Below are 26878 nucleotides of genomic sequence, written 5' to 3' on the forward strand. Positions count from 1 at the left end.
TCCATCCTTCGGAGAGAAGTGAGAGTTGGGGATGGAGCTTGAAGCAGCCATTGGCCAACAGGGAGGCCTGGCCCCCCACACCCCGGCCTGCAGTGTGACCTGGAGCTGGTCCCACCTGCTCGGGCCTCGGTTTCCCCAGTCATACAGCGAGGGGAGGGGCTGGACACCCCACCTTGGCCCGGACTGGCCCCTGTGCGTGTCACCCCGTCAGTAACGGGTTAGCTCGGAGCCTGTAATCACTTCGGGCCTGGGAAGAACTAACAGCGTCCCTGTAAATTGAGCTCTAATTGCGGCTTTCAGTGGAGTCAGCTGCTCCCCCGGTCCCCCTGCTCCCCCCGCTCCCCGCAGCTCTGAATCAGTGAGGTTGTCCCGGCCTGCCCTGCCAGGCCCAGGAATCCCCCAGAATTGTTCTGGCTCCCGGTGAACCAGATGGTTCAGGGACTGAAGTCCTTCCAGGCCTACCGTGCCTGAGGCGCTGAGCCTGGGCGCTTTGCATGGAGCCAACTCCAGGTCATGTCACCACGGCTCTGGGAGGCCAGGGCGACCGCGGCCGTTGTTGCAGAAGGGGAAACTGAGGCACAGAGCAGCAAATTCACCGGCCGAGTCCAGATAGGAACCTGGGTCGGTCTGATTCCAAGGCTTGGTTCCCTGCCTGAGGTCCAGGAGACACCTCACCCCAGCTCAGCCAAGCAACCCCCCACAACCCGCCCCACTCCCAGGGGCTTCGAGCCCCACCCCCCAGCCTTCCCTGTCCACATGCTCCTTCCCACTGGCGTTTGCAGATGAGGCCAGAGGCAGCTCCCCTCCTCGGGCGGGGCGCGGGCCTGCGGTTTCCCTGTTTGTTCTGGAAATCCCAGCTGCTTCCCCAAGGAGACAGCTAGTGGTTCCCAGGCCGCAGCCCCTCTCGGGCGGAGCCAGACCGCGACGGGCCGGCCTGGGAAGACTGCCCACCGGCCCTGCTGGGCTCCGCCAGGCCCTGGCGCTGGGTGGTCTGGGCGGGGGCCAGGGGGGCCCTTGATCCTGGCCATGGGGCAGGAGCCATGCCCCACGAGACTTGAGGCTGCCCTGCCAGGGACTGGAGGGATCCTGAAGGCCGGAGGTGGCTGGACTACGTAGACGCAGACCTGGGTAGGGCAGGGTAGAGATACAGCCTTGGGGGGAGCCCAGGACGGAAGGCCCTAGGCACCGGGTCCCCTTGAGGGCTCAAGAGAAACATCCACCCAATTCAGGATTGTCATTTTTGGGTGGTTCCAACTCAACCATTGAGTTGATTCAGACAGGAACCCTCCTTAACGGTGGGTGGAGACGCCAGGGTTGGCAAGCAGAAGACCTAACATTCAGTCCTGTTTTCCTCTGGACCTCAGTTTCTCCATCTGTACAATGGGCAGAGGTCAGGACTCCATGCTCAGCAAGAGCTCCACCAGGCTGTGGTGGTGGGGTGGGCAGCCCAGGCTGGAAGGATCTCAGTTGTTCTCAAATTCATTTCCAGGGGCTTCTTCTTGCCCCCACTGAATCTTGTAGCCCACCCTCCTATACCCCTAGGCCTCTGTTCCCAGTGGTGACTGCCTGATGGAGTGGAAAGAGCTCCCACGGGTTGTGGAGTCTGACAGATTGCAGCTCCAATCCCAGCCACCGGCTCCCCGTGACCCTGGGCATGTTCCCCCGTCTTCCTGCCACATTGCTTCAAGCGCCATAGTGGTCCTTGTCCTGTCTCCAGCTCCTGGGCTCCTTGCCTGAACTCCAGAATTTTTCCGACTTCCTACCAGCGTGTCTAAAGTCCAATGGGCATCTCCAAGCTGCTGCTGCTGCTGCTAAGTCGCTTTAGTCGTGTCCGACTCTGTGCGACCCCATAGATGGAAGCCCACCAGGCACCCCTGTCCCTGGGATTCTCCAGGCAAGAACACTGGAGTGGGTTGCCATTTCCTTCTCCAATGCATGAAAGTGAAAAGTGAAAGGGAAGTCAGTCGTGTCCGACTCTTAGCGACCCCATGGACTACAGCCTACCAGGCTCCTCCATCCATGGGATTTTCCAAGCAAGAGTACTGGAGCGGGGTGCCATTGCCTTCTCCGATCTCCAAGCTAACATGATCCAAACAAACTATTTCCTCCCCAAATCTGCTCCACCATATCCACAGATGACATTTTACCTAGGTGCTCAGACGCCAAACTCCAGGCGCATCCCTGACTCCGCTGTTTCCCCTGCCCCCTCCCAGGGTTCGGTCCATAAGCAAGCCCAGCTGGCTTCAGTTCCCAAACGTGTCTGGGATCCAGCTCCTTCCCGCCACCACCGTCCTCAGCTGGTCCAAGCCACCACCACCTCCACCCGCAGCAACAGAAAGGCCTCCGGACTGCCCTCCGGCGTCAGCTCCTGGCATTCCCGGTCGCCGCCTGGCAGCCGGAGCGATCTTTCCAAAGCATAAGCTGGATCGGGTCACTCGCTTCGTCTGACCTTCCCCTGAGACAGAAGATGCAGGCACTTCCTGTTGTTCCCCATGGGACACAGTTCCATCCGCCCCTCCCACCTTAACCCACCTACTGTCTCCCCCTTCTCTGGGCTCCAGCCACTTTGGTTATGTCTGTCGCTCAAGCACATTAAGCTTATTCCTGTCCCTGGGTCTTTGCACTTGCTTTGCCTGACTTGGAATAATCGTTCCTCCAGCTCCTTGCAAAGTTATCACCTTACCAACTCGGTCACAGCCCAGCCTCCTCTGGTCTTCACTGACCACCAGCCATAGCAGGGCCCCCAGTCACTCTCTGGACCTTCGTTTAAGACCTGACTCATCAGAAAAGACCCTGATGCTGGGAAAGATTGAGGGCAGGAGGAGAAGGAAACGACAGAGGACAAGATGGTTGGATGGCATCACCGACTCAGTGGACGTGAGTCTGAGTAAGCTCCTGGATTTGGTGATGGACAGGGAGGCCTGGCGTGCTGCCGTCCATGGAGTCGCAAGGAGTCAGACATGACTGAACAACTGAGCTGAACTGAACTGAAAAGGAGAGTAAATGCCAGTGCCCTACCTAAGAGAGTGGGCAGAGATGGTCAGGGAGGAGGGGGTACTGAAATGCCAGGCTGAGGCAGGCACCGGGCCCCTGTGAGTCCTCCTCTCTCCCTGGCATCCGCAGTGCCCAGGGGTCAGGGGACGGTTGAGGACCCTTTGCCGGGGGTTTGCCCCTTGGCTGGGGTCCTCTGCCCATTTCACTCTGTGACTTCAACCTGGTGCCTGACCCTCTCTTGCTTACCTCCCCTCTGGTGCAAAAGCCGACTCCAGCCCTGAGTTTGTCTGGGGATGGTCCCTCAGGAGTGGAGGGCTCAGGGCCAAAGACCCCTCCAGCGCTGACTCTTGCCCCGAGTGTGGGCACAGTACCCTCACGCCTTGAGAACAGGCAGCAGCTACTCAGGCCTTGACCCTGCAAGGACCCTGGGAGAAGAGGGAACGATCATACTTCCAACCTTTCCAGGGACTTCTCTGGTGGTCCAGCGGCTAAGACTCCACGCTACGAAGTGCGAGGGGCCTGCGCTCAATTCCTGGCTGGGGAGCTGGATTCCACGTGCCGCAGCTGAAGATTCCGCATGCTGCAGCTAAGGCCCAGGGCAGCCAAATAAATAAACAGGAAAAAACGAAACCAAAAACCTGTCCACACCCTGCCCCAGAGCCCTCTTTCTCATCCCAGCCCAGTCCTGTGTCATCAGGACACGGCCTCTTAGCTGCCACTGTTCCCCAACCAGGTCACCTGAGTGGCAGGAGGTCTGATGACCTCGGAGAGCTTGGGGCCACCTGCCCTGGCACGGGCCGGGGGAGGCCGGGGTTCTGCCCAAGGCTACCGGGCGCTCCCCACTAGGACAAGGGCACAGGCTCAGGGGGTCAGGATCTCCTGACTGACGCCGGCAGCCCACTCCCTTGAATCTTTACGGGGTTACAATCCTGATCCTCGTTTTTGCCCCTCACCCTGCCCGGTGCGTGGTTAAATCTCACACCCTGCAGCCGCACTGTCTGCCTTTATAGTGAAGTCACTCGGTCGTGTCCAGCTCTTTGCGACCCCATGGACTGTAGCCTACCAGGCTCCTCTGCCCATGGGGTTTTCCAGGCAAGAGTACTGGAGTGGGTGGCCGTTTTCTTCTCCAGGGGATCTTCTCAACCCAGGGATCGAACTCAGGTCTCCTGCATTGCAGGCAGACGCTTTACCGTCTGAGCCAGTTGCTGCTGCTGCTAAGTCGCTTCAGTTGTGTCCAACTCTGTGTGACCCCATAGATGGCAGCCCACCATGCTCCACCATCCCTGGGATTCTCCAGGCAAGAACACTGGAGTGGGTTGCCATTTCCTTCTCCAATGCATGAAAGTGAAAAGTGAAAGTGAAGTCGCTCAGTTGTGTCTGACTCTTTGCGACCCCATGGACTGTAACCCACCAGGCTCCTCCATCCATGGGATTTTACAGGCAAGAATACTGGAGTGGGTGGCCGTTTCCTCCTCCAGGGGATCTTCTCAACCCCCTGGAGAACCCAGGTCTCCTGCATTGCAGGCAGACGCTTTACCGTCTGAGCCAGCAGGGAAGCCCAATTTTGCCTTTATATCCTCCTCCATATCCTGTTAAAAACAGTTGTGGGACTTCACATAGGTTATCAGATTTCTCTCTGCATCCGTCTCCTCATCCGTAAACCAGAGACAGCAGCGGTCCCTGCCCTCTGAGAGTGGTTGGGAGGGTGAATGGGTTAGGCTCCCTGTGAGGCACTCGGAAGGGTCCCGGGCATGCAGGGAGCCCCGTGGAAAGGTCTGGGCTTCGCTGGCAATGGTGTATCCACTGCCTCAGCGACTCTAAGCCTGGGTTCTCATGGGCAGGGAGGGAGACGTGGTACTGGCCGGTTGGCCCGGCCTGCCCTTGCCGGGCTGGTGGGTCACATGTGTGCCTCCCATCCTGAGGTTGGGGGCAGATGACCGAGGAGTCAGAAAGGAGCCTGGCACCATGATCAAGGCAGCATCACAAGGAGGCCCTGGGAAGCCACACAGGAGCCCAAATCCTCTTCTGAGAACTTAATCCCTTCACCCCACCCCCGGATCAGCTGGAGCTAGATCTTGGTGGGAGGTCTTGGGGGTAAGCCACCAGGGCTAATTATAAACGCTGCTGGTTTGGGGCTGTCACCACCCCATTGAAGGGCTTCTGCGGCAATGGGGTCTGGGTTGTTTTCCTTGGAGAGATGAGGGCCTCGGAGGGGGTGGGGGAAGGTGGACTCAGGGGTCAAGGGTTCAACTTGCAGCTGTCACTTAAGAAACACGGAACAGGTCACTGTGCCCTGCCAAGCCTCAACTTTCTCATCTGTAAAATGGGGATGACAGTGCCCGGGTCACGGGATGGCGGTGGGCTATGTGGATGTGTCCAATATACGCCCCCCACCACCTCCCCAAGGGCAGCAACCTCACTGCACGTCTCGGGTGCTTAGTAGGGTGTGTGGTGCATTGTGGGCCTCCTGCTCCCTCCTGCCTTCCCTCTCAGCGCAGTCAGTCTGCTGACCACCCACCCACTCACACGCAGGTCCGGTTTCCCTCTTCATAAGCAGGACTGAGACCCACAGGCGCAGATCTGGGGCCTGTTTCTTCCTGCTTGTCTCCATGGCCCCAGCGTCCCCTGCCTGGCCTCCTGTAGCAGACTTCTTGCTGGCCTCTCAGCCTCTAGCTCTTCTCAAAGCTGCCCTCAAAGCTGGCAGCCAAGATGGTCTTTTGAAAGCGATGCGCACGTCTGGTTCCAGAACCTTCCATGGCTCCCCAGGGTCTCCAAGGTCGCCTCCCAGCTTCTTGGGATGGTATCGTAGGCTCCCCCACTCATGTCTCCCTGCAGGGTCCCCTCTAACTCTGCTCTGTGGCCTCAAGCCCCACCTCAGTCCTCTCCTAGTCAAGCCCCAGCTCATTCATTGCCCTGTCTCTGTGCCCATCCCACCCGTGCCCCAGCTGGTGAGGTGCCCTCTCTATGCCCTCAATGGAGAAGTCTTGGAGAAGACTCTCAAGGGTCCCTTGGACAGCAAGGAGATCCAACCAGTCAGTCCTAAAGGAAATCAACCCTGGATACTCACTGGAAGGACTGATATTGAAGCGCCAATACTTTGGCCACCTGATGCAAACAGCAGCTTTGGGGTTGTTGGGGCTGTTTCTGTCTCAAACACCACCAGATGTTTGAGATAGAAATGAACTCATTGTGTTAAATTCTGGATTTCTCTTTAACAGAAGACAATGTTAAAGACTCATTGGAAAAGACCCTGATGTTGGGAAAGACTGAAGGCAAAGGAGAAGAGTGCTGTAGAGGGTGGGATGGCTGGATGGCATCACCAACTCGATGCACATGAGTTTGGGTGCACTCCGGGCGTTGGTGATGGACTGGGAGGCCTGGCTTGCTGCAGTCCATGGGGTCGCAAAGACTCGGACACGACTGAGCGACTGAACAACAACAACTCTGCCCCCATGGTTCCTTGCGTCCCCATCGCGCTGGGATTCCCTCTGGCATTCTCTTCCATGAGACACGAGCTTCCTGAGGACAGGAAGCCCGTTCACTGTCGTCTCCCAGGTGTGGCCCAGAATAAGGCAGAGGCCACACGCCCAGTTTCCACCATGGCCAGACAAGGAACACCAGTCCACAGGGGCTTCCTGTAGGAGGACAGACGGGAATGCTGGGGAGTGTGGCAGGCAGGAGAGCTACACCCATGACGGGCGGCTGTCTCTCAGCTCTGACTGACCACTGCCCTGCATAAATGTGGGGCAAGGCGAGCAGACCTTCCAATTTTTCAACCAAGCCAGAACTCCAAATCTTTTGTGCAAGTTCCCAGTGTTTTAAAACACTATGAGGATAATCAGTGACATCTGGGGAGCACGAGTGGGAGGTGCCCTGAGCACACGTGAAGCTGAGACAAAACAACCCAGACCTCCCACACCCCTTCCTTACTGTGGAGGAAAGGGCTCAGCGGTGGGGGGAGGGGCAGCGATAGACATCTCTGGAGGAGGGGCTGGGGGTGCTGCTAACCCTCCTACGACAGAGAGACATCCGGCCCCAAGTGCCAAGAGTGCCCAGGTTGAGAACCAGAAAACTAAGACCGTGGCATCTCGCCCATCACTTCATGGCAAATAGATGGGGAAACAATGCAACAGTGACAGATTTTTATTTTGGGGGGCTCCAAAATCACTGCAGATGGTGACTGCAGCCATGAAATTAAAAGATGCTTGCTCCTTGGAAGAAAAGTTATGACCAATCTAGATAGCAGATTAAAAAGCAGAGACATTACTTTGCCAACAAAGGTCTGTCTAGTCAAAGCTATGGTTTTTCCAGTGGTCATGTATGGATATGAGAGTTGGACTATAAAGAAAGCTGAGCGCCGAAGAATTGATGCTTTTGAACTGTGGTGTTGGAGAAGACTCTTGAGAGTCCCTTGGACTGCAAGGAGATCCAACCAGTCCATCCTAAAGGAGATCAGTCCTGAATATTCTTTGGAAGGACTGATGCTGAAGCTGAAGCTCCAATACTTAGGCCACCTGATGGGAAGAACTGACTCATTTGAAAAGACCCTGATACTGGAAAAGATTGAAGGCGGGAGAAGGGGACGACAGAGGATGAGATGGTTGGATGGCACCATCACTGACTCGATGGATGTGAGTTTGAGTAAATTCCAGGAGTTCGTGATGGACACAGAGGCCTGGTATGCTGCAGTCCATGGGGTTGCAAAGAGTCGGACATGACTGAGGGACTGAACTGAACTGAAGAGTTGGTGGTGGGAAGTGTCTGCTCAACCAAAGACTACATTTCCCAGCCTCCTTTGCATCCAGGTAGAATCATGTGACTAGTTCTCACCAATGGACTGTGAGTAGGAGTCATGAGTGTCGCTTCCAGGAAGAAGTGATTAAAACGTGAGCGTGAGCCCCCCTCCCCTTCCACCCCTTCCCTCATCAGTGTGCTGGCCAGATGGAATTTAGATAGGCATTCTGGTTAAGATGGAACCTCTGGAATTTAGAGGAGGGCAGAGCCACATGGTGGAACAAGCCTGGGTCCCAGGCACCTGACCAGAGGCACCCCGAGATGTTTGAGATAGAAATGAACTCGTTGTGTTAAATTCCAGATTTCTGTTTAACAGAAGACAGGGTTATCTGGATGACTAGAAGAGGATTTGTCAGCTTGAGATTTGTTCTTCCTCACTGAGAAAATGTCTTACTGTTACCCTTAGCCTCTAGTTATGGGGGGATGGGTGGAGCTGGGACTTCGGCCTGGACCCCTGGCCTGGATTAGGACTCAGAGCCACCAACAGTTAGAATAAAGGGGTGATGAGTGAGCTGACGGTGCGTGCGGGGCCCAGCCTGGGTAAGGGAGGCCCTGGAGCAGTCAGAGCACCCTTGATTCTTCTTGAAGCATACACACATGAGCCACAGCCTGGACTCGTGCTAGGAGGAGCTAGGAACTCCCTCGTGGGATCCTGAGAGCTCAGTGTGTTCAGCTCAGTGTCGGGATAGTACATTCAGATGTTAGGAATGGAACATCAGCAAAGTTAAAGAACTCTCCTGAGTTCATGGAAGCAAGAAAGTGATGGGAACCCCTACCTCTCTGACCGGCGGCAGCCCGGGCTTTTGAACCCCATCCCAAAGTTTAATAAATGATGTTGGTGCTTTGCTTGTATCCTTTGAGCATTTACTGTCCTGGCTCAGGCTTTGGGGCTTGCTCTCAGCCCTTCCAGGGGTGGGTTGGAAGGGCCAGGGTGTTCATTTTTTCAGAACAGCTCTAAGCCAGTGAGAAAGGAGAGCTGAAGAATAAATACCCCAGCTCCCTCACTCCGCAGTGAGATAACCCTGAGATGCATCTCCCTTGTATCCTGGAGGCCCACAGTGGGACAGCCCGGGTTGCCCATGATGGTGACCTGCTTCACACACACCCTTTCCTTTCCCGGCTCACTTCCCCACTCTGCCTGGTGCTTCCCGGGTTCCTTTTCCTAACCCAGGGATTGGAACCGCATCCCCTGCAATGGCAGGAGGTTTCTTTACCACTGAGCCACTTGGGAAGCCCCTTTACAAACTGTATTCAAATCCTTGTCACAGGCTCCGCCTCAGAAGAACCCAACCTAAGACACAAGTGTGGTTTGCACACCCGTGGGGTTTGTACACTGACTTTGCGTGGTACCGGTGAACTTTTAAAGACAGACTGCTTAAATGTGAATTTAAAGAAGTGTTTAGGACGTGACAATAGAGACATGGCAAAAATTGTGAAGATGGTATGAGAACAACAAATGAAAATGCGGCACTGTACAGTTACAGGCAAGGCGTCTGCCTGGCAAGAATGTGGGCACGTAGTTTACTAGCCCAGCATCAGCTTGGCGGTGCCCTTTTTGCCAGGACTGCTGGGAAACTTAAATCTTCTCAGCTGCATTTTTTCTTTTTTTTTTCGTATTTTCATTCTTGAAGGATGCCTTGCTTCTAACATACAATTTCTTGCCGAGTTCATTTTTAACTAGTGTGTGTTATGAGTCATTAGTACCGGCTGCCTCAGAGCCTAGTTGGCAGGAGGCTGGAAATGCATTATAAATACAGGATGTCATTAAGTGTGGGAACCTTGGACTCAAACCCCAGCTCCACGGCTTGGGGGACCTTGGGCCCTCATGTCACTTGCTGCACCCTGGTTTCATCGTCTATAAATGTGGATGGACCAAGGGGGCCTGCTTCTTAAGATGAAATGAATCCACATAAGCATCACGCTCAGAGACCGGCAGACAGTAAATAATCATCATTATCATCATGACTGAGTCTTTCGTTCCAGGAAGGCAAGAGGAGCAAACTTGGGGTCCTCTCCCCCAATATCAGGTGTAACCCTGAGTGTGTACCCAGCCTTGACAATCAGGAGTGGACAGATCACCATCCCTGTCTCGCTGAGGCTCTGTGAGGTCAACCCCTAACCTCTCAGGCTGGTATGGTGCCTGGCGCATGCTCAATACTCGCTGAATGAACGGATGAGGGAGCGGGTACGATGGGCCACGGCGGGCAGCTGTTTGAGGGCACCATGCAGCAAGGGCGTCCCGGGGCACTTGAAAGCCTTCCTGCTGTGGGCTGTGGGCTCAGAGGCACCGTTCTTTAATCCTCATGGTAGTCCTGCAGTGGGCTGCCTCCCACGTTACAGATAAGAAAACAGAGAGGCAGAGACGCAAAGGACTCTGTCCACAGTCACCCGGGTAATGCGTGGCGAAGCCCTCAGGTCAGCGGGAGACCCCTTCTCCTCCCCATCCAACCCCACCTGCGTGCGCTTCTGGGCCCCGAGTCCTGCTCTCCCCAGAGAAATGAGCTTATTTCAGTCTCTTCCTCACTGACCACAAAGACTCAGTCCTGTCCTCAGAAATATTTGGAAAGTTTTATTTAAATGTTTTGTGTTCCCTTTTAACCAACACCAAAAAGAGAAAATTTTTTGGCTGTTTCGAACAGGAGCGTCCCTTCAGAGAGGCTGGCATGTATGTTTAGAGCCGGGAAGCGTCCACTTTGCCAGGCTCCTCTTCCCAGCCTGGGTCACCCGGGGCTGGATGGCCAGTCCTCGGAACCGACTTCCTGGGAGCCCCGGGGCGACCTTGGAATGAGGGAGTGAGCAAACCTCCCTCCCGAGGAGGACCTGGTCTCCCCTGCAGTTATGGACAGACTTGGGGAACGGGCCATGAGCCTGGTGGGTTCCAGAGGGACGGGGAAGGGGGTGGGGGAGGGTCAGATCCGGAATGTTCCATAGAAGCTCCAGGGCCTCTGGGTCTGGAGAAATAGAGTTGCTAGAAAAATAAGAGGCTTTGAGAAGTTTTGCAGTCTATGCTCTCTGCCTGCCCAAGAGAAACCTACCCTGTCGGCCAGAAGGGGGCAGCGGGTGGCGGGGGAGGCTGGAGGCCAGCAACTGATCTGGCCGCAATGGAGGATTCCAGAGGGGAGCCAGGTGGGCGGCAGGCAGACTTTGGTTTCCTGGGTCCCCTTGCCGGCAGCGGCAGAGGCGGTGGGGGTCTCTGCCTCTTGCCTCTTTGAGGTGTGGGCTGCCAGGCTGTGGGCAGCACCGGCCATCGGTCATGGGCTGGTGGGTGCCCGGGCCCCGGGCCCTCAGAACAGGCTGCCCAGGGGCAGCAGGGCCAGGAGGAGCAGCAGGGGGCCGGGGGAGGGGCTGCCGGACGAGCTGGCTGAGGCACAGTGGTCGCGGTTGGCACCAATGCAGGCTGCGTAGGCCATCACGTGGGGGATGTAGTTCTGCTCGTGGACGCCGTGCAGCAGGTGCGCCATGGGGCCCTTGGCAAAGACGGCCACGTCCTCGCCGCCGTGGGTCTCGTGGCGCAGGGGCACCGCGGACTGCGCCTGGTAGTTATTGTGAGCTGTGGGCCAGAGAAACGCTTGCTGAGCGCCTGCCAGGGGGCCTGGCACGATGCAGCAGCTTTCCGTGCCCACTTCTGGGCTGGCTCAAATGCCCTCCTCCCCCATATTTTTTTCCGAGGGGGGACCACTCTGTGCAGCACATGGGATCCCAGTTCCCCAACCAGGGATTGATCAAACCCACGCCGCCTGCATCGGGAGCGTGGAGTCTTCAACCACTGGGCCACTCGGCAAGTCCCAAATGCCCCCATTTTATAGACGAGGAAGCTGAGGTTCAGTGCAGGGAAGTCATTTCCTACACCAGGCCACAGGACTCAAGCCTGAGTCTGTTGACACAGAAGTCTGCCCTCTCAACCCACAGATCTCATCTGGGCTGTCTGGATTAGAAGGGAAGAGCCAACCCAGGAAAAGCTTCTGATCCTGGGCTGTGCCCTTAGACCCCCAGGGGGGTGCTGGGGACATCATGAACAAATATTCAACAATATGCAATCAGATAAGCAAACTGGGAAGGCGCGCACACACTGGAACACTATACAGCCAGTAAAAACGACGGTGCAGCACAGCACGTGCCAGGCCCCACACTGAGCTCATCAGGTCCAGCTAGCCCTTCAGACAACCCCGGGAAGGCAGACCATTCTTCAGAGGGAAAATGAAAATGAGGAATGTGAAGTTAAGTGCCCAAGGTCACAGAGTTGCTGGATTTTCGGAGGGGATTCAAGTTGACATTGTTCTGACTCAATGACTCAACTGTCTATCCTGGGACACCTCACTCCCAGCCTTAACCAGAGGACTGTACTGTTTCTGAGCTCATCCCTGAGGGGGTTCCCTGTCCCCTCCCAGCCCTGGGCCTTGGTTCTCACCGTAGTCCACCATGGAGACATTCTCTCGCTCACCACCCACCACCTTGTAGCCAGGCCCGTTGCCGTACAGGATGGCGGTGAACGGCTTCTTGTCTGTGTCACTCACCATGGGGGCCAGACCTGCACGAGAAGGCATTGGTCCAGGGGTCCTGTTGGAGCACCAGGGGTACAGGCCCTAACCCCTGGCTAGGACCCCTGGGTCCCCTCCCAAGGAAGCCACCTTCCAAGCCCAATTTATTTCCAACCAAACATCCCTCAGTTTTTATTGTGCCCATGTCCTCCCATCTATTGGTCCATCCACCCCTCATCCGTCCATCCATCCCTCCATCCTCTCCTCTCCCCTGTCCATTAATCCATCCTGCCTCTCATTCTTCTACCTATCCATCATCCCGGTGGCCACCCATGCACCCAGGCATCACTTCCCTCCATGCCCCCCACCCTCTATTCCCCCACCTGCCAGTAACGTCTCTTCCCTCCCCAGTTCCATGTCCCACATGTGCCAGGCCCTGGGCTTGCCAGCTCTCCTCCTCTACCCCCACTCCCGGATGGCAGACCCTGGGAATGCCCAGTACCTACCCCAATGGAGGCCTACCTACCAAAGATCGAGTTGCCACGGGGGGTGTACCCGCCAAAGGTAAAGACGTGGGAGTGGTCAGCGGTGACAACGGTCAGTGTGTCTTCTACGGAGGTCATAGCACCTGCCTGCCCGATGGCCTGGTCCATCTCCACCGCCTCGTGCAGTGCCTGCTTGGCTTTGCCCTCGTGGTGCCCGTGGTCAATCCTGCCCCCTTGGGATGCCAAGGCAAAGGCCTCTGGTCAGGGGGCGGGGAAGGAGGTGTTATCCCCGATTCCCATCCCCCTGGGTTAACCGCCAGGTTAACCTCTTTGATGGGAGCTCCCCTGGGCCAGGCACCATGCTGGGCATTTAATACAGCTGTTCAACCTTCCCAGCAGCTCAGACGGTGAGTCGCTGGACCACAGGCCCACGTGTGGACACTGCAAAGTCAGGCTTAAAGCAGATCCACCATCCGACACTGCTTCCTGAGCTGTTTCCTTAGCTGCTCAGAGTCCCTGAAGATCTCAGAGAGTTAGGGAAAGGACCCAACATGCCTGAATACCTACTAGGTGCCAGACAGAACAAGCTGACGTCTTGTTCCCCATTCCTGACAACTGGGGTAGAGATGGGCACAATCAGCCCAGTTTACAGATGGAACAGCTGAGGCTGAGAGTGAGGAAGTGACGTGTCCAAGGTGAGATCTGCTGGGCTTTGAATTCAGATGACCCACTCTAAAGCCCTGTTTTTCCATCTTTGAATACATCCACTCTGAGTGTAAAGTGAAAGTGAAAGTCGCTCAGTCCTATCCAACTCTTTGCGACCCCATGGAGTATACAGTCCATGGAATTCTCCAGGCCAGAATACTGGCATGGGTAGCCTTTCCTTTCTCCAGGGGATCTTCTGAACCCAGCAAATGCTTTACAAGCTGGGCCACAAGGGAAGCCCAAGAATACTGGAGTGAGTAGCCTATTCCTTCTCCAGGGGATCTTCCTGACCCAGGAGTCGAACTGGGGTCTCCTGCATTGCAGGCATATTCTCTACCAACTGAGCTCTCAGGGAATCACTCCAAATTACTACGTGCGAAGCACACTCTTAGAGGGGAAAAGCCCTCGGTGCCTGGGCAGCGCCCACAGCAGGCTTCCATACAGGCCTGGAGAAGCCTGCACCCCATGCTGCCTCCCCCAGGTGAGCAGAGGAAGCCTGGCTGGAAGATTACAGCTGAGACTGCGACTGCAGGGAGCACCTCCCATCTCTAAGAGGACACTCCCAACTCTGAGGGTCCGGAGCCTGGGCGCCTGGCCGCCCTGCCTTCCTGCTGGCCTGGGCCTCACCACACAGGCCTGGCCGGCTGGCAGGGTGGGTGCCTCCTTTGTTGTGGCTCTGGGAGCAGCTGGCCTTGCCGGCCCGGTCCTGGCCCTGCTCACAAAGAGGACCGCTCCCGAGGGAGCTCGTGCTCGTCACCACTGGTTCCTGGCTGCTTCCTCAGCATCAGAGGCCCGTTCAGGGCCAGGCCGAGACCGCCGTGCTTGAGTGGGAACCCCAGCGTTTGGCAGGAAGGCAGCCAAGCTGGGTTGGCGGCCGCGGGCCTCTGGAGAGGGGAAGGGCCCGAGCGTGTGTGTATGTACGGTGGGAGGATGTGTGCAAGTGTGTCCGTGTGTGTGTGTGTCCAGGCAGAACGTGAATAGTTGTTAGAACTTTGGAAGATTCCAGAGACTTTATCATTTCCTCTTACTTTCTATTGTGATCGCCTTAGCTATTGGGCAATCATAATAATGATAATAATAGAAGCATTGAGGGTTTATTCTCTGCTGGGCCCCCTTCCAAGTACATTATGTCTCTGGACGCAATGGATGCTAATAGTCCTTCTTGGAGAAGGGGACTATTTTGGGCCTCATTTTTACAGCAATGCACAGGTAACAGTCACAGAAGCCAGTGGGTGGCAGCACTCAGACAACGAGTCCAGGGCCTTAAGACAGCGCCGGGAAACCCCAGGAGTACTGGCAGACAGCACTGCTGCCTCCTGAGGGCCTGGCTCTCCCAGCCCTGGGGCCCCCAGGATACACCCAGGGGCTGCCCTGGGCCGTCTCCTCTCTAACCTTGGCCCCACATGGGCCTAGTCACAGCAGAGGTCCGCTGTCCAGCTGTGAGGGCAGCCACAGACCAATGGGCATCTGGTCGACCCTGGGCTGGTGTCCTTGGGCCCAGCCGGGCAGCTGCTCAGGGCACCTCTGACTACAGGGGCTTGCAGACTTGTCTTTGGGAAGGAGTGAAGCTGAGGGGGCTGCACACCCCTCCGGAGACAGGCTTTGGGGAGGAATTTCCAAAAGGAAGAAACCTGCCTCCTCTCTCAGGAAGCCTTCCTGGACTGGTAAGCTGGATGTGCCATCTCCATGCCCAAAGAAGAAGAGCTTGTTGGGCTGGAAGCTTCAGCACAGCCCCTTCTCTCCACCTCTCTCGTTCATGACCCATCCTCCCCAACGGAATCTCCCTGCTCATCCCCAAATGGGACAGTGCTCTCTGAGAGCTGACCACCCGACCCTGAACCCGCCTAGATGCTCCCAGGGAAGCAGCCCTGCAGCCAGGCCTGGGCCCCCTACCTTCCACCAGCAGGAAGAAGCCTTTGGGGTTCTTGTTCAGGATCCTGATGGCCATCTCTACCATCTCAGAGAGTGAAGGGTCAGTCGCATTGTTCCTGTTGAGTTCGTACTGCATGTCCCCCGGCTCAAAGAGACCTGAGGAGGAGCCAGGAGGGTGTGGGTGTCTCGGGGAGCAGAGGCTTCTCACACCTGACTGGGGGGTAAAGGGAGGTGGGGGCTGGAAGCAGCTCTGGGTGGCTTTGGGAGGGCTGCCTCCGTTCGTCTTCTCAGCCTCGCCATGGTGAGGGGGGCACTGTGTCCATTTCACAGAGGAGGAGACTGAGGCTCAGGTGTTCCGTAACTCGCTATGTTCAGCTGCTAATGGGAGACCTGGGATTCTACTCCGTCAGCCCATCCGAGCCTTGGAGGGCCCTGGACATGGCAGAGGACTGTGTCCCGGCCTCAATGAGACAGCCTGGGTGTGTGTTTCCATGCCAGGTTTGAAGGGCTCAGTGCTTATACAGTGAAACAGAAGGTTTGGGGTCACTGTCTCTGCTGTTCCCTGAGTGTGGTTTTTTCCCCTCGTGAAACAAGGAGAGACATCCATTCCTTGCTCATATCACAAGATTCCACATGTACTGGTTGCTGTTTTCCAGTCCTGGGTGTGCTTCCAGAACACCTTGCCCTGCATGCGTGGGCGCGTAGAGGGGGCTCCAGTGAACAGAGCGTTTACTCTGGGACATGTCGTCCTGCGTGCTTTGGAAGCACCTGGGCCCCAGCCTCCGAGAGGTCGCCCAATAACCCTTCCTCCTGGAATTCACGCTCACGTGCCCTCCCTCACTGACTCGGGCTGGCCTGTGTATCCAACAGAATGCTGTCCAGACGACGGCGTGTGACTTCCAGACCCAAGCGTAAGACACTGTGGCTTCTGCCTTGCAAACTCCTACTTTCTGGGGAAAGCCAGTCGCCATGACGTGAGGACACTCAAGCAGCTCAGTGGAGAGATTCACGCGGTGAGAAACTGGGGCCTCCTGCCAACAGCCCACACTGACTTACTAGCCATGAGTGAGGCCCCCTGGAAGCCCCAGCCCCAGTCAAGCCTCAGAGGACTGCAGCCTCCTGAGAGACCTAGCTGAACCACTCCCAAATTCCTGACCCAAAGAAACCGTGAAGGAGCAAGTGTTTGCTCTCGTTTTAAACTGTAAAGCTTTGGGATAATCTGCTATGCAGCCACAGAGATAACTTATACATTAGCTCATTTAATCCTCATGACAGCGCTGAGGCAGACCCGATCACTGTACCCACTGTACAGAGGATTCATAATCCTCATTTTATAGAAGACGGAGGCACAGAGGATTGCACAGCTCATGAGTGGTAGGAGCTGGATTTGAACCCATACACGGAATTTTCATGCTCTGCAGGTACAGGCGTAATTCTCTACAGGCAGCGTGGGCTGTGGGGCCCGGGTGAGCAGAGAGCTGCGTGTGTCGGAGCGACCCTCCGGGTGCCCTGCTCTAAGCCCAGAATCTCCGCGGACACGCCCAGGACCCAGGGGCCGTGTTCCTTGAGAAAGCCTTGCAGGGGGCTTTGCCACCACCTGCCTGGCCCAACAGCCAGGAGGGAATGGGGACCCAGATGTCTGCATGGTGGTACTCAGGGTCTCGTCCCACCTCACCTGGAGCTGCCCCGGGTCCCACAGCTGTTACCCAGTCCCTGGGGAGGTGGGGGCAACCCCCCCACCCCCCAGTCAAGACCGGCAGAGACAATCTAGCTGGCTTCTGCCCTGGCAGCTCCGCAGGGCTGGCTCTGGGTCCCCTGGCTCCACAGCCAAGGATTTGTTTAAGTCCCAGAACCAGCTAGGGTTCAGACTCACCTGGGCCATGCGGGCCAGAGGTCATCTCCTTCTCTGACCTTTGTTTCCCTTTGTGCTCAATGGAGCTGTTCGCCCTGCACAGCCAGCAAATTTCAGGTCTAATTCTATGAACCAGAACCCCTCCCTCACCCCTCCCAGGTCCTGGAGCCTGGGACAAAGGTCCCTAAGTTGTGGAGGGAGGTGGCTGGGGCCTCATCCCCCAGTGCTGGCTCACACAGCCCTGGCCCCAGGGCGCCCAGCTGGATGTCCACTCCACCCTCTCCACTTACCCAAGAGGTAGTCCACGCTGTGGGGGTCAAGGGCCAGGAGATCAGTGCGGTTCCAGACATAGTGAGAGTGCTGGAAGGAAGGGCCAGCGTCAGTCATGCTGGGACTGGGGGAGCCAGCTGGCCTCAGAGTCTGGGGCACGCATGTGCGTCCTTCAGTCATTTAACAGCCCCTCTCTGAGGACCTACCATCCCTGCCTTCAAGAAATGGCAAATAAACAGGTAATTTTAACGCAAGGTGATGAGAATTCTGAGACCAGGGGCACTGTGAACCTAGAGACGAGATCAGGGAGGGCTCCCTGGTGGAGGTGAGGTCCTAATGGGGACCTGGAGGACAAGTAAGAACTGAACAGGCTGGAGTCAGGGAATAGACTTCCAAGCAGGGGAAGGACTGTGGAACAAAGAGGAGGAAGGCACAGGTCACCAGCGGCCTTGAGCACTCACTGAGGTGTGGGCTGTGGGTGTTCTCAGAGCCGGGAAGGGAGCAAGGCCCTAGCTCTGCCTGGGGACCCCAGCCAAGGGGGGAGTAAAGGAAGTACAGCTTCTGCAGAGGCCATGGGAAGGGACTGGCCAGCTTGCCTGGAGAGGGTGCCATTCAGGCCTGGACGGGGGGGTGGGGCCCTCAACTACCAGGAATCAGCTGCGTGTCCTTAGGCAAGCTCCTCGCCTTCTCTGGGTGATGGCATTGGGATCAGGGGTTTTTCAAACCTCCGGGGCTGCTCTGGGAAGGAAGGTGGGAAGGCTAAGAAAGTGGGGCTCCCCTGCTGTCCCTCACTTCGTGCCCGGGGGGCCAGGTAGAGAAACCGAGGCTTGGAGTGGTGGTGTCTCTCAAGCTTGGGCTGGGAAGGGGCTCTGGTTTAGCCAGCGCTGACTCAGAAGGCACGGAGAGACTTCAAAGCAGCTGGGTCCTGCCCCCCACCCACCCCAGGGGGCCATTCCCCTGTCCCTACCCCCACCTCAGTCTTGGCCCAGCCCCATCCCACAAGGCCTCCCCAGGGGCCAGGCCTGGAAGCCTCGGAAACCCAACCCCAGAGTGACATCAAAGAGGCCGCCAGGCTGCTCCCCACTGTCTTCAGCTCCGACCACAGTCATTTCCAGACCCCAGCTGCCCCAGGCCCCGCGGCCGGCAGATGGATTTCACGGGCCGGAGCTGCTCCCGGGAGCCAGTGCCCAGGTCTTCCCACGCTTCGGCCCCCCTTCCCTGGCCAGCACGTGCCCTGACTCTGGCCCCTGCCTGCCACGGTGGCCTGGGAGATTCCCTGCACCGTGGCCTCCTCCCCTCCCCCATTTCGGGGCTTCTCAGCCCCTCCCTTGTGGTCTGTCCCCTCTGAGTTCCCGTAGGTCCTGGGCATCTCGCCATCCAAGTACAGTGTTCCACGTTTGCTTGACCATCTGATTCATCCTTTGGACCTCAGGCCTAGCCAGGGGCCCCCACTCAGTAGGGGTGCCGGTGGGCTGCATGTCCGTGCAGGTCATTCCTTGACCCACCCTCTTCCTCACTGCCTGAAGGAAGGAATCAAGGGGCACCCACTATGTGCCATTCAGACACCCATAAGGTCCTTTGGGCCTGAGCTAAGAATTACAAACCCATTCTACAGAAATGAACAGATGCAGAGAAGGACGCCCCCAGCACCTCCCCACCCAGGCCCCTGGACAGGCTACCTTGTGTTTCGGTTTGAAGCTCTTCCAGATGTCGATGAGGTTCAGGCCGTCCAGCCTCGTGCCTCTGGCCTTCTCATCCAGCTCATACTCCACATCGGTTCTGTTCTTGGGGAACATGTACTTCCGGCCGCCGCCCATGATCACCTAAAGGGGACACAGCCATCAGTACCCTGGGGGTGCCATGCCGTCTGGAGGTTCCCAGAGGTCCGCCTGGAGAGCTGGGCTCCCCGGGGAATGGGCGGAGTGGACGTTTCTCCGGCGTGGTGAATCCTGGCTCCGTGTGCGCCACTCTCCCTGAGCCTCTGCTCCTCCGGCTGGGCCGGAAATGAAATCACTAGTCTACCGGGATTGTGGTTTGGGCTTCGGAGCGCAATACTGGTGCTAACCTCCCTTACCTGGCTTTCCAGAAGCCCAGTACCAGCTTCGGCTGGCGTGAGAGCGATAGCATCTTACAGCGTACGTGTCGGGCACTAAGGACTTGAGACTGCGGCTGTTGCTCAGTCGCTCAGTCGTGTCCCACACGTGTGACCCCATGGACTGTAGCCCGCCAGGCTCCTCTGTCCACAGGATTCTCCAGGCAAGAATACTGGAGTGGGTTGCCCATTTCCTTCTCCAGGGGATCTTCCTGACCTGGGGATGGAACCCGAGTCTGCTGCATCGGCAGGCGGATTCTTTACCCCGAGCCACCTGAGAAGCCCTAAAGGCCCGAGATACCTGATCTTGTTCAGCGTCATACGAGGCTGCAAGGCTGCCCACGTGACCTCTCCCAAATAAATGGGTGCAGAAATATGATTTCTTTCCCCTAAGGCCACACAGCCAGCAAGGGGACAGAGCCAGGATGTGAACCCAAGGCCCCTCCAGCTCCTGCTGTGTCCATGGAGCGGAGGATGGGGACTCCGACCGAGAGCTGCCTCCTTGCCCCCACCCGGGAGGCGAGAGGCCTCTGCCAGGGAGGCCTTGGGGCAGCCCAGCTGGGAGCCTGGCAAACAGTGGGCCAGCGCCCACGTCTGTGTAGTCACCGCCAGGCTAATTTTACCCACTGCGCTGACCCATGCGGGCAGACGGACGCGGGGCTGTTTGTTTTCCTTGGGAGTCCATGTTTGAAGTCCTGACTATTTTTAAAACGGGGGCCAAGGGCATAACAGCCGCCGCCCGCGGTGACCACCACACCGGTGTCCTCCTGTTACCGCGGGCGTCAGCCCAGGCCGCTGCCCCTGGCTGACACCTCGGGAGCGCAGAGTCCAGTGACGCCCGGCCTTAGACCTGCCGTCCCTGGGGCTGGCATCTCACAGGCGCCCTCCTCAGAACCCAGGTTCTGCCGGGTGGACAGGGAGCCAGGAGTCCAGGCTGGTGGTACAGGTGGTGGATACAGGGCCATCCTGGATCCCGGGAACCAGAAAGGCCTTTGAAGTCAGCCTGGAGTTGGAATCCTGGCTCTGCTGTATCTTGACCAAGGTCTGGGTGCTTAAGCTGTCTGGCTCCATGTGTCCATCTATTAAACGGAATGGACAGCCCACGCACAGGACTGTCCCAGGAGGAAACGCAGTGACGGGCAGTCCAGTCCTGGCCGCCCCCACCCCGGGGGGCTGGCTTCCCCCGCAAGGCATTCTCATGGCCAGAAGTAGTGGAGCTCAGGGTGGCTCCGTGAAAGCAAGCTTCTCACGGCCAGCTCCAGCTGGGTGCTCTGCAGGGCGGGGCAGGCTTCTGAGAGAAAGGAGAAGGGGACCCCGGGTCACTGGCTCCCTGCCCCCCCAGACTGTTCCCACAGAACCTGACCCCTTGGCATTTTCAGAATGGAAAATGAAGCCCCCAATCTTCTTGCCGGGAGCCTCGTCATCTCCAGCCCCAGCAGGGACTTCACACACTCATTAAACTCCCAAATAACAGACTTGCTGTTTGGCTTTGGGCTTTGGGTTTGTGTCTTTCATTTTTCTTTTTCTTTCTTTCTTTTTTTTTTTTAGTAAAAGATATTTATTTTCAGGGCGGACACCAGCATTTCTGTTTCATGTGCAGCCTGGGGGGCTCTGTGGTGGGGTGGCAATGGAGGGGCAGAGAAGGACAGGGGGCTGAGGGAGGAGGTGGGGGCGGGGTGGGCTTCCCAGCGGCCGCACCCCTCACTCAGGCCGGGGTGCAACCCCCGCGCCCGCCTCCTCCGCCAGCAAAGCCTTCCTTTAAGCTCCTGTCCCCTTCTCAGGCGGCTGCCGCCAAATCTCTCTCAAGAGCAGTCCCGTAATTGCAGCCTGCACTTGTACAACAAATGTTCTCACATCCATGACCTCACCTCGGCCTCCAGCAGCCCCGGGAGGAGGGGAGGGGACGGGGGGAGGGGGGCGCTCTGCTCTTACTACACACGTGGGGACCCTGAGGCTCGGGGGAGGGAAGCGACCCGTCGGGTACCTGCAAAGTCAGAAGGGCGCTTTGCCTGAGATACTCGCTCGCTAGGAGCTGGTCACCAGGACTGCACGTCCCGAGAAGGGCAGCTCAATCCACAGCTCGGAAGAGAAACGAGAGGTTGGAAGAGGGGCAGGTGGCACTTAGAAACTGGGGGGATGGCATGGGGGGTCTGGGAGCCAGGGAGTTAGTCTGGTGGGGGTAGAAGCAGATGGAGTGGGAAGGGCCTGGGGGCTCTCTCTCTGAGCCTCCCTGAACCCCCATTCTAAGCTCAGGGGCTGAGGTCCTCTCTCCCCCTCACCAGCCCGCCCCCCAACCCCCAAACTCCCGGCAAGGTAAGTAACAAGACCTTGAAAAGGGAACCAACTAGAGGGTCTCATTTAAGAAACAGAGGCTGGGGCCCATCTGAGCTTCAGGTGGATGATACTGGGGCATGTGCTAAGCCTGCTCCGTGCGTCACAGCTCGTGTTTCGGGGCAGGGACACATGGCGGCTCCTGAGTAAATGCTATCACCTTCTGAACACTCACGAGGCATCAGGCCTGGCGCTAAACTCTTACAGGGATTATTTTATCTAGATCTTGCAATGGGCTTATAAGGTAGGTACATTTCACAAAAGGGCTTTAGAAGGGAAGGCTCAGAGAGGTTAAGTAACTGACCCAAGGTCACATAGCTAGCAAACAGCAGGCCAAGGACGTGACCCCAAGTTTTAAAGTAAGAGCCTGCACCAACCACAGCTTGCACATCACCTTTTCTCTGGGCATGCTGCCTGAGTGCACGGGACTCGCGCCTGTCCATGCATGTGGGAACATATGGGGCGGGTACTCCCCTCAGATGGCACCGTGTCACCCCCATGCTCCAGGGCAGCACCAATTCCCAATGGATAGAATAATCCCTGGGCGCCTGACTCTCGGGGTGCGGTGGCGGCCACCTCAGGGTTCATCCCTCAGTCCCACTGCGGTGAAATCCCACAGTGCCTCCCTGCCCCAACCGCAAATCCCCTAATGGGCCAGGAGCCCTCCCAGGTGAGGGCAGACCCAGGCCAAGCCACTTATCCTGGGCCAGTCTGGGCCTGAGGTCTCAGGCCCACCAGGGGCCCCGCCTCACCCGCCCTGCCCCAGCTATACCTGCCCCGCACTTGCCTCGATGTCCTTAATGTTGTGCATGAGCTGGTAGGCGATGTCCTTGCAGCCCTGGCTCAGGGCCTCCGGGGGCATCTCGTTGTCCGAGTACCAGTCCCGGTCAGCAGAGTGGGCGTAGGAGGCGCTGGGGGTGGCGTGGTTCACGCGCGTGGTGGTCACGATGCCCACGGATTTCCCTGAGGAGTGGGGGAGGAGGGGTCGGGTTCATCTGGACATAGGGCTGTCCAAACCAGCTCTTCTCTTTCTCTCTCTTAGCTAAAGACGGTCCAGTTCTGCTGCCGGCCTGGCCCCAGGCTCTGCATCGGTACTAAGGCAGGCTTACGTGTGTGCTCAGTCACTCGATTCTTTGGCCGCATGGACTGTAGCCCACCAGGCCCCTCTGTCCATGGGAATTTCCAGGGAAGAATGCTGGAGCGGGTTGCCATGTCCTCCTCCAGGGGATCTTCCCGACCCAGGAATTGAACCCAGGTCTCCTGCATGTTCTGCGCTGAGCTACCTGGGACGGCAGGGTGGGTGGCTTCCAAATAGCCAGACAGCTCAGACCCTCTGCCTCTCTGACCCTCCCTGCTCCTGAGGGCCCTTGAAGCGTGAGCACCTAGGCGGGAGCCCTCCTCTCCACCGAGGACCCCCCGAATCCCACCCCTGCAGGAAGCCCCACGGCTGCCCTGCAAGAACTCAGGGGCCCCTCCGAAGAGCTCTCAGATGGAGTGTGGCTCTGTCACCTACATCAGCCAGACTCACACCGTGACTCCAGAAGTGCCGGGGGGACATCATGGTGCCTCCCAGTTCCAAGGAGGAAAGGAATGGGGAAAGACAGCTACTGGACTCCCATGAGACCAGAGCTGGGCTAGATCCCTCACCTTCCTCAAGCTGAACCTACGAGGGGCTACGTTTTCAAGCACAAACAAATAGACTCAGGGAAATGAGTTGGGAGCAAACCCACACTGAGCAATCCCCTAAACCACGAGACTTTGCTGTCATGCAAGAGAGCCCCGGAAGAGTTTGCGGAGTCCCAGAACATCGGAGCTGGAAGGGCCCTGGTGAGCCTCTTTTTCTGCTCTCTCCCCATTGTACAGTTGGGAAGACTGAGGCCCAGACAGGTCACAGAGCCAGGCCCTGTTCTGCACAGCTCGCCCCACTCACCTGCGTCCTTGGCCCAGCGCAGGATGGAGGTGACCTCGTTGCCCTGAGTGGTGTTACACTGGGAGCGCTGGGTTGCTGCGCTCACCCCCACGGTGCCCTCATTGGCCTTCACCCCACACAAGTAGGCGGTGGCGGTGCCTGCGCTATCAGGGACCTGGGCGTTGGTGTTGTACGTCTGCAGGTGGAAAAGGATGGTCAGGAGATGGCCTGGCCTCGGTCCACCCTGCTGCCCCCAACCCCACTCACAGCATGGGGCCTGGACACAAGGGAGACAGAGGCCTCCTGCGGTCATAGCTGAGCCCTGCTGCCCACCGAGGTCCTCCCACACCTAGAGCCACCAGATCCCCTAGCTGCCTGCCTCCTGCCCACCCCCATGCCCTGGAAGCCAGGGTAACAGGAAGGGGCAGGAACGCAGTGTTCTAGCACATGGAGACTCATTGGGCAGAGGGTGAGACCTGGGTCAGCTCTCCCTGGGTCTGGGGCTCCGGGAGCCAGCAAGGGGTGGAAAAGGCAGGTGAGTGTGGAGAAGGGAGAGGGCTCTTGAGGGAGGGAGGGAGGCTGGGGAAGGGGAGGGAAAGTGAGGGGGAGGCAGGATCTGGGAGGAGGAAATGCGGACCCCCTTATTCAGACTTCCCTGGTGGCTCAGATGGTAAAGCGTCTGCCTACAATGCGGGAGACCCAGGTTCAATCCCACGGTTAGGAAGATCTCCTGGAGAAGGAAATGGCAACCCACTCCAGTACTCTTGCCTGGAAAAGCCCATGGACAGAGGAACCTGGTAGGCTACAGTCCATGGGGCTGCAAAGAGCTGGACATGACTGAGCGACGTCACTTTCCTTTTATTCAGACCACCGGTGGGGACCCTGAAACTATCTGCCCACAGCATCTAGAGGACCCCCAGCACTAGCAATGACAACCCCCGTGACAGAGCTGCCAGCTTCCATCTGAGCCGCCTTGGGAGAAATGAGCGTCACAGAGCCCCGTGCAAAGAGTACACGCTGCGCGATTCCATTCTCATCAAGCGCAAAAGCAGGAACAGCTAATCCATGGCACCAAAAGTCAGGGAGCAGAACCGCAGGGGGCTGCGGGGCAGGAGCCCCAGCTGCCACCACATTCAGCTTCTCAGCCCCAACGCTAGTCACACGGACACGTGGAAAGTTGGCGGAAAATTCACCCCGCACACGTGTGCCCTTCTCTCTACGCTTGTTGTGTGTCAACAGATCTTAAAACCAGGGAGCTGAAATCCTCAAAGTCTTAGGAAGCAGATGTCCTTTCTTCACGCCGGGGCCACGGAGTCCCCAGGAGGGCTGATTGCCTTGTCAGTGGGCTTGAGGGGTCTAGCGGGAGCCACGCCCCTGCCCTTTCCTCCCTGGTGGCTCAGAGGATAAAGCGTCTGCCTGCAATGAGGGAGACCTCGGTTCAATCCCTGGGTCGGGAAGATCCCCCTGGAGAAGGAAATGGCAACCCACTCCACTACTCCTGCCTGGAGCATCCCATGGATGGAGGAGCCTGGTGGGCTACAGTCCACGGGGTCGCAAAGAGTCGGACATGACTGAGCGACTTCCCTTCACTTCCTCCTGGAAGGTGGGAGGCTCAGGGCTGGAGCTCACCTTGGAGAGGGCCACGTAGGGAAACTTGTCCATCTCCAGCTTGGTCTCCTCCCCAGGGCTGTGGTGGAGCTGCCCCTTGAGGATGCGGGCAGCTGTCACGGTGGACACGCCCATACCTGTGGTAGAGGTTGGGGGGTGGGGAGCTCAGGTTTATGGGCTCCCAGCCTCTTCAATCAGGCCTCTCAGGGCCCCGCAGCCCCCCAGCCTGGGGCAGAGGCAGGTCAGGCAGGGGGCACCAGAACCTGACCTTCCTCCTTCCTTCCCTAGACCTTCAGGGCCCACAGCCTGCGCCCCCACCCCCACCCCCATCCTCTGCAACATGCCCCCAGAGCCCGAGCCTCTACAACACGGCCCCCTCACCTCTGCCTGCCACCCCGGGTCCCCCACCCCAGGCCTCACCGTCTCCCAGGAACATGATGACGTTCTTAGCCACGTTGGTGTTGAGAGTCTGAAGCCTCAGTGCATTTTTCAGGGTCTGCTGAGCTTGGTCTCGCCAGTACTTGGGATCTTTCTCTTTCTCTGCAGAGACAGAGAGGCAGAGTTATTCAGCAGGAGCGGGGCAGCTCCCCCAGCCATTACAGACCCCAACTTCTCATGGCGATGGTGTGCCTGCCTGCAGTCAGCAGAGCAAGCAGTCATTGCCCCATCCCAGACAGCCATCCTGAGGTCTGCCAGCCTCTGCCAGGCCAAACAAGCCTGAGGACTCTGGGTCTTCTCCCCACACCCGAGAGCGAAGGAACCAAGGCTCAGAGATGCCAAGTGACTCGCCCAAGGCCACACAGCTCTGACAGACACTGGCAGACCTGGGCTTCACTCCAAAGCCCACGCTCTTTCCTTCCACCCAGTGGAGAGGCATTGTGCTCAGGCAGCAAATGAACAGTGCGAGCACAATCAGGAGGGTAATGTTTAACCTATTCAAGAGAACAAGCTACTTCCAATGGCAGGAACTCCCAGATGTATCCCAGCTATCAATTATAAACTCTACTTGGCTTATTCATTAAAGTAGGCTTGGCAGGAACCTGACTCAGCAACAGCTATTTAGCAGGGCTGGAAAGCAAGGCTTGCCTTTCTGTTTACCGTAACAAACTTAAAGGAGCCAGGTACAGCCTCACTCTTGTTAGTGTAAATTGGCCAAGAAGATGCTCTGTGTCCCTAATTCCTTGGAAAACCAGGAATGCCTTCTTTTCGCTCTGTCTCTCCCCACCCAACCCCCCGACCATGTCCATGGGTTGAGTCATCAATTTTCCAGCAGAAAGAGCACTCTAGTGCCTGAGAGCCCTCGCAGAACAGTTGCTGTGTGGAGAAGCCGAGCTCCCTGGTCCTCAGTCTCCTCCCTGTCAGATGCGGGTGTTTGCACCCTCAGGGTCTCATGAGGACAGGATTAGATAAGGCAACACACGGACCTACAGGAGAAGATCAACACCTCACTCCCAACAATTCCACACCAGACCCGAACTCCCCTTTCCT

At 57.6% G+C, this 26878-nt stretch overlaps 1 protein-coding gene across 11 annotated transcripts in view; it reads right to left on the reverse strand.

The window, feature by feature from the left end:
* Window positions 1–10342: 10342 nt before the first annotated feature.
* The window catches only part of ALPL (alkaline phosphatase, biomineralization associated), an 87329-nt gene continuing 70793 nt past the window's right edge, over window positions 10343–26878 (reverse strand). For 8 of the 11 annotated variants that reach the window (XM_024998232.2, XM_015459997.3, XM_024998230.2 and 5 more), the window contains 10 exons: window positions 25811–25930; window positions 25412–25527; window positions 23804–23978; window positions 22661–22836; window positions 19130–19273; window positions 17471–17540; window positions 15350–15484; window positions 12793–13008; window positions 12197–12316; window positions 10343–11338 (listed from right to left, as the gene is read on the reverse strand). In XM_024998232.2, coding sequence (XP_024854000.1) covers window positions 11073–11338; window positions 12197–12316; window positions 12793–13008; window positions 15350–15484; window positions 17471–17540; window positions 19130–19273; window positions 22661–22836; window positions 23804–23978; window positions 25412–25527; window positions 25811–25930 — 1538 coding nt within the window. In that variant the 3' untranslated portion in view covers window positions 10343–11072. 11 annotated transcript variants of the gene reach the window in all.

This window comes from Bos taurus, chromosome 2 (genome assembly GCF_002263795.3).
Source record: "Bos taurus isolate L1 Dominette 01449 registration number 42190680 breed Hereford chromosome 2, ARS-UCD2.0, whole genome shotgun sequence".
NCBI lineage: Eukaryota > Metazoa > Chordata > Mammalia > Artiodactyla > Bovidae > Bos > Bos taurus.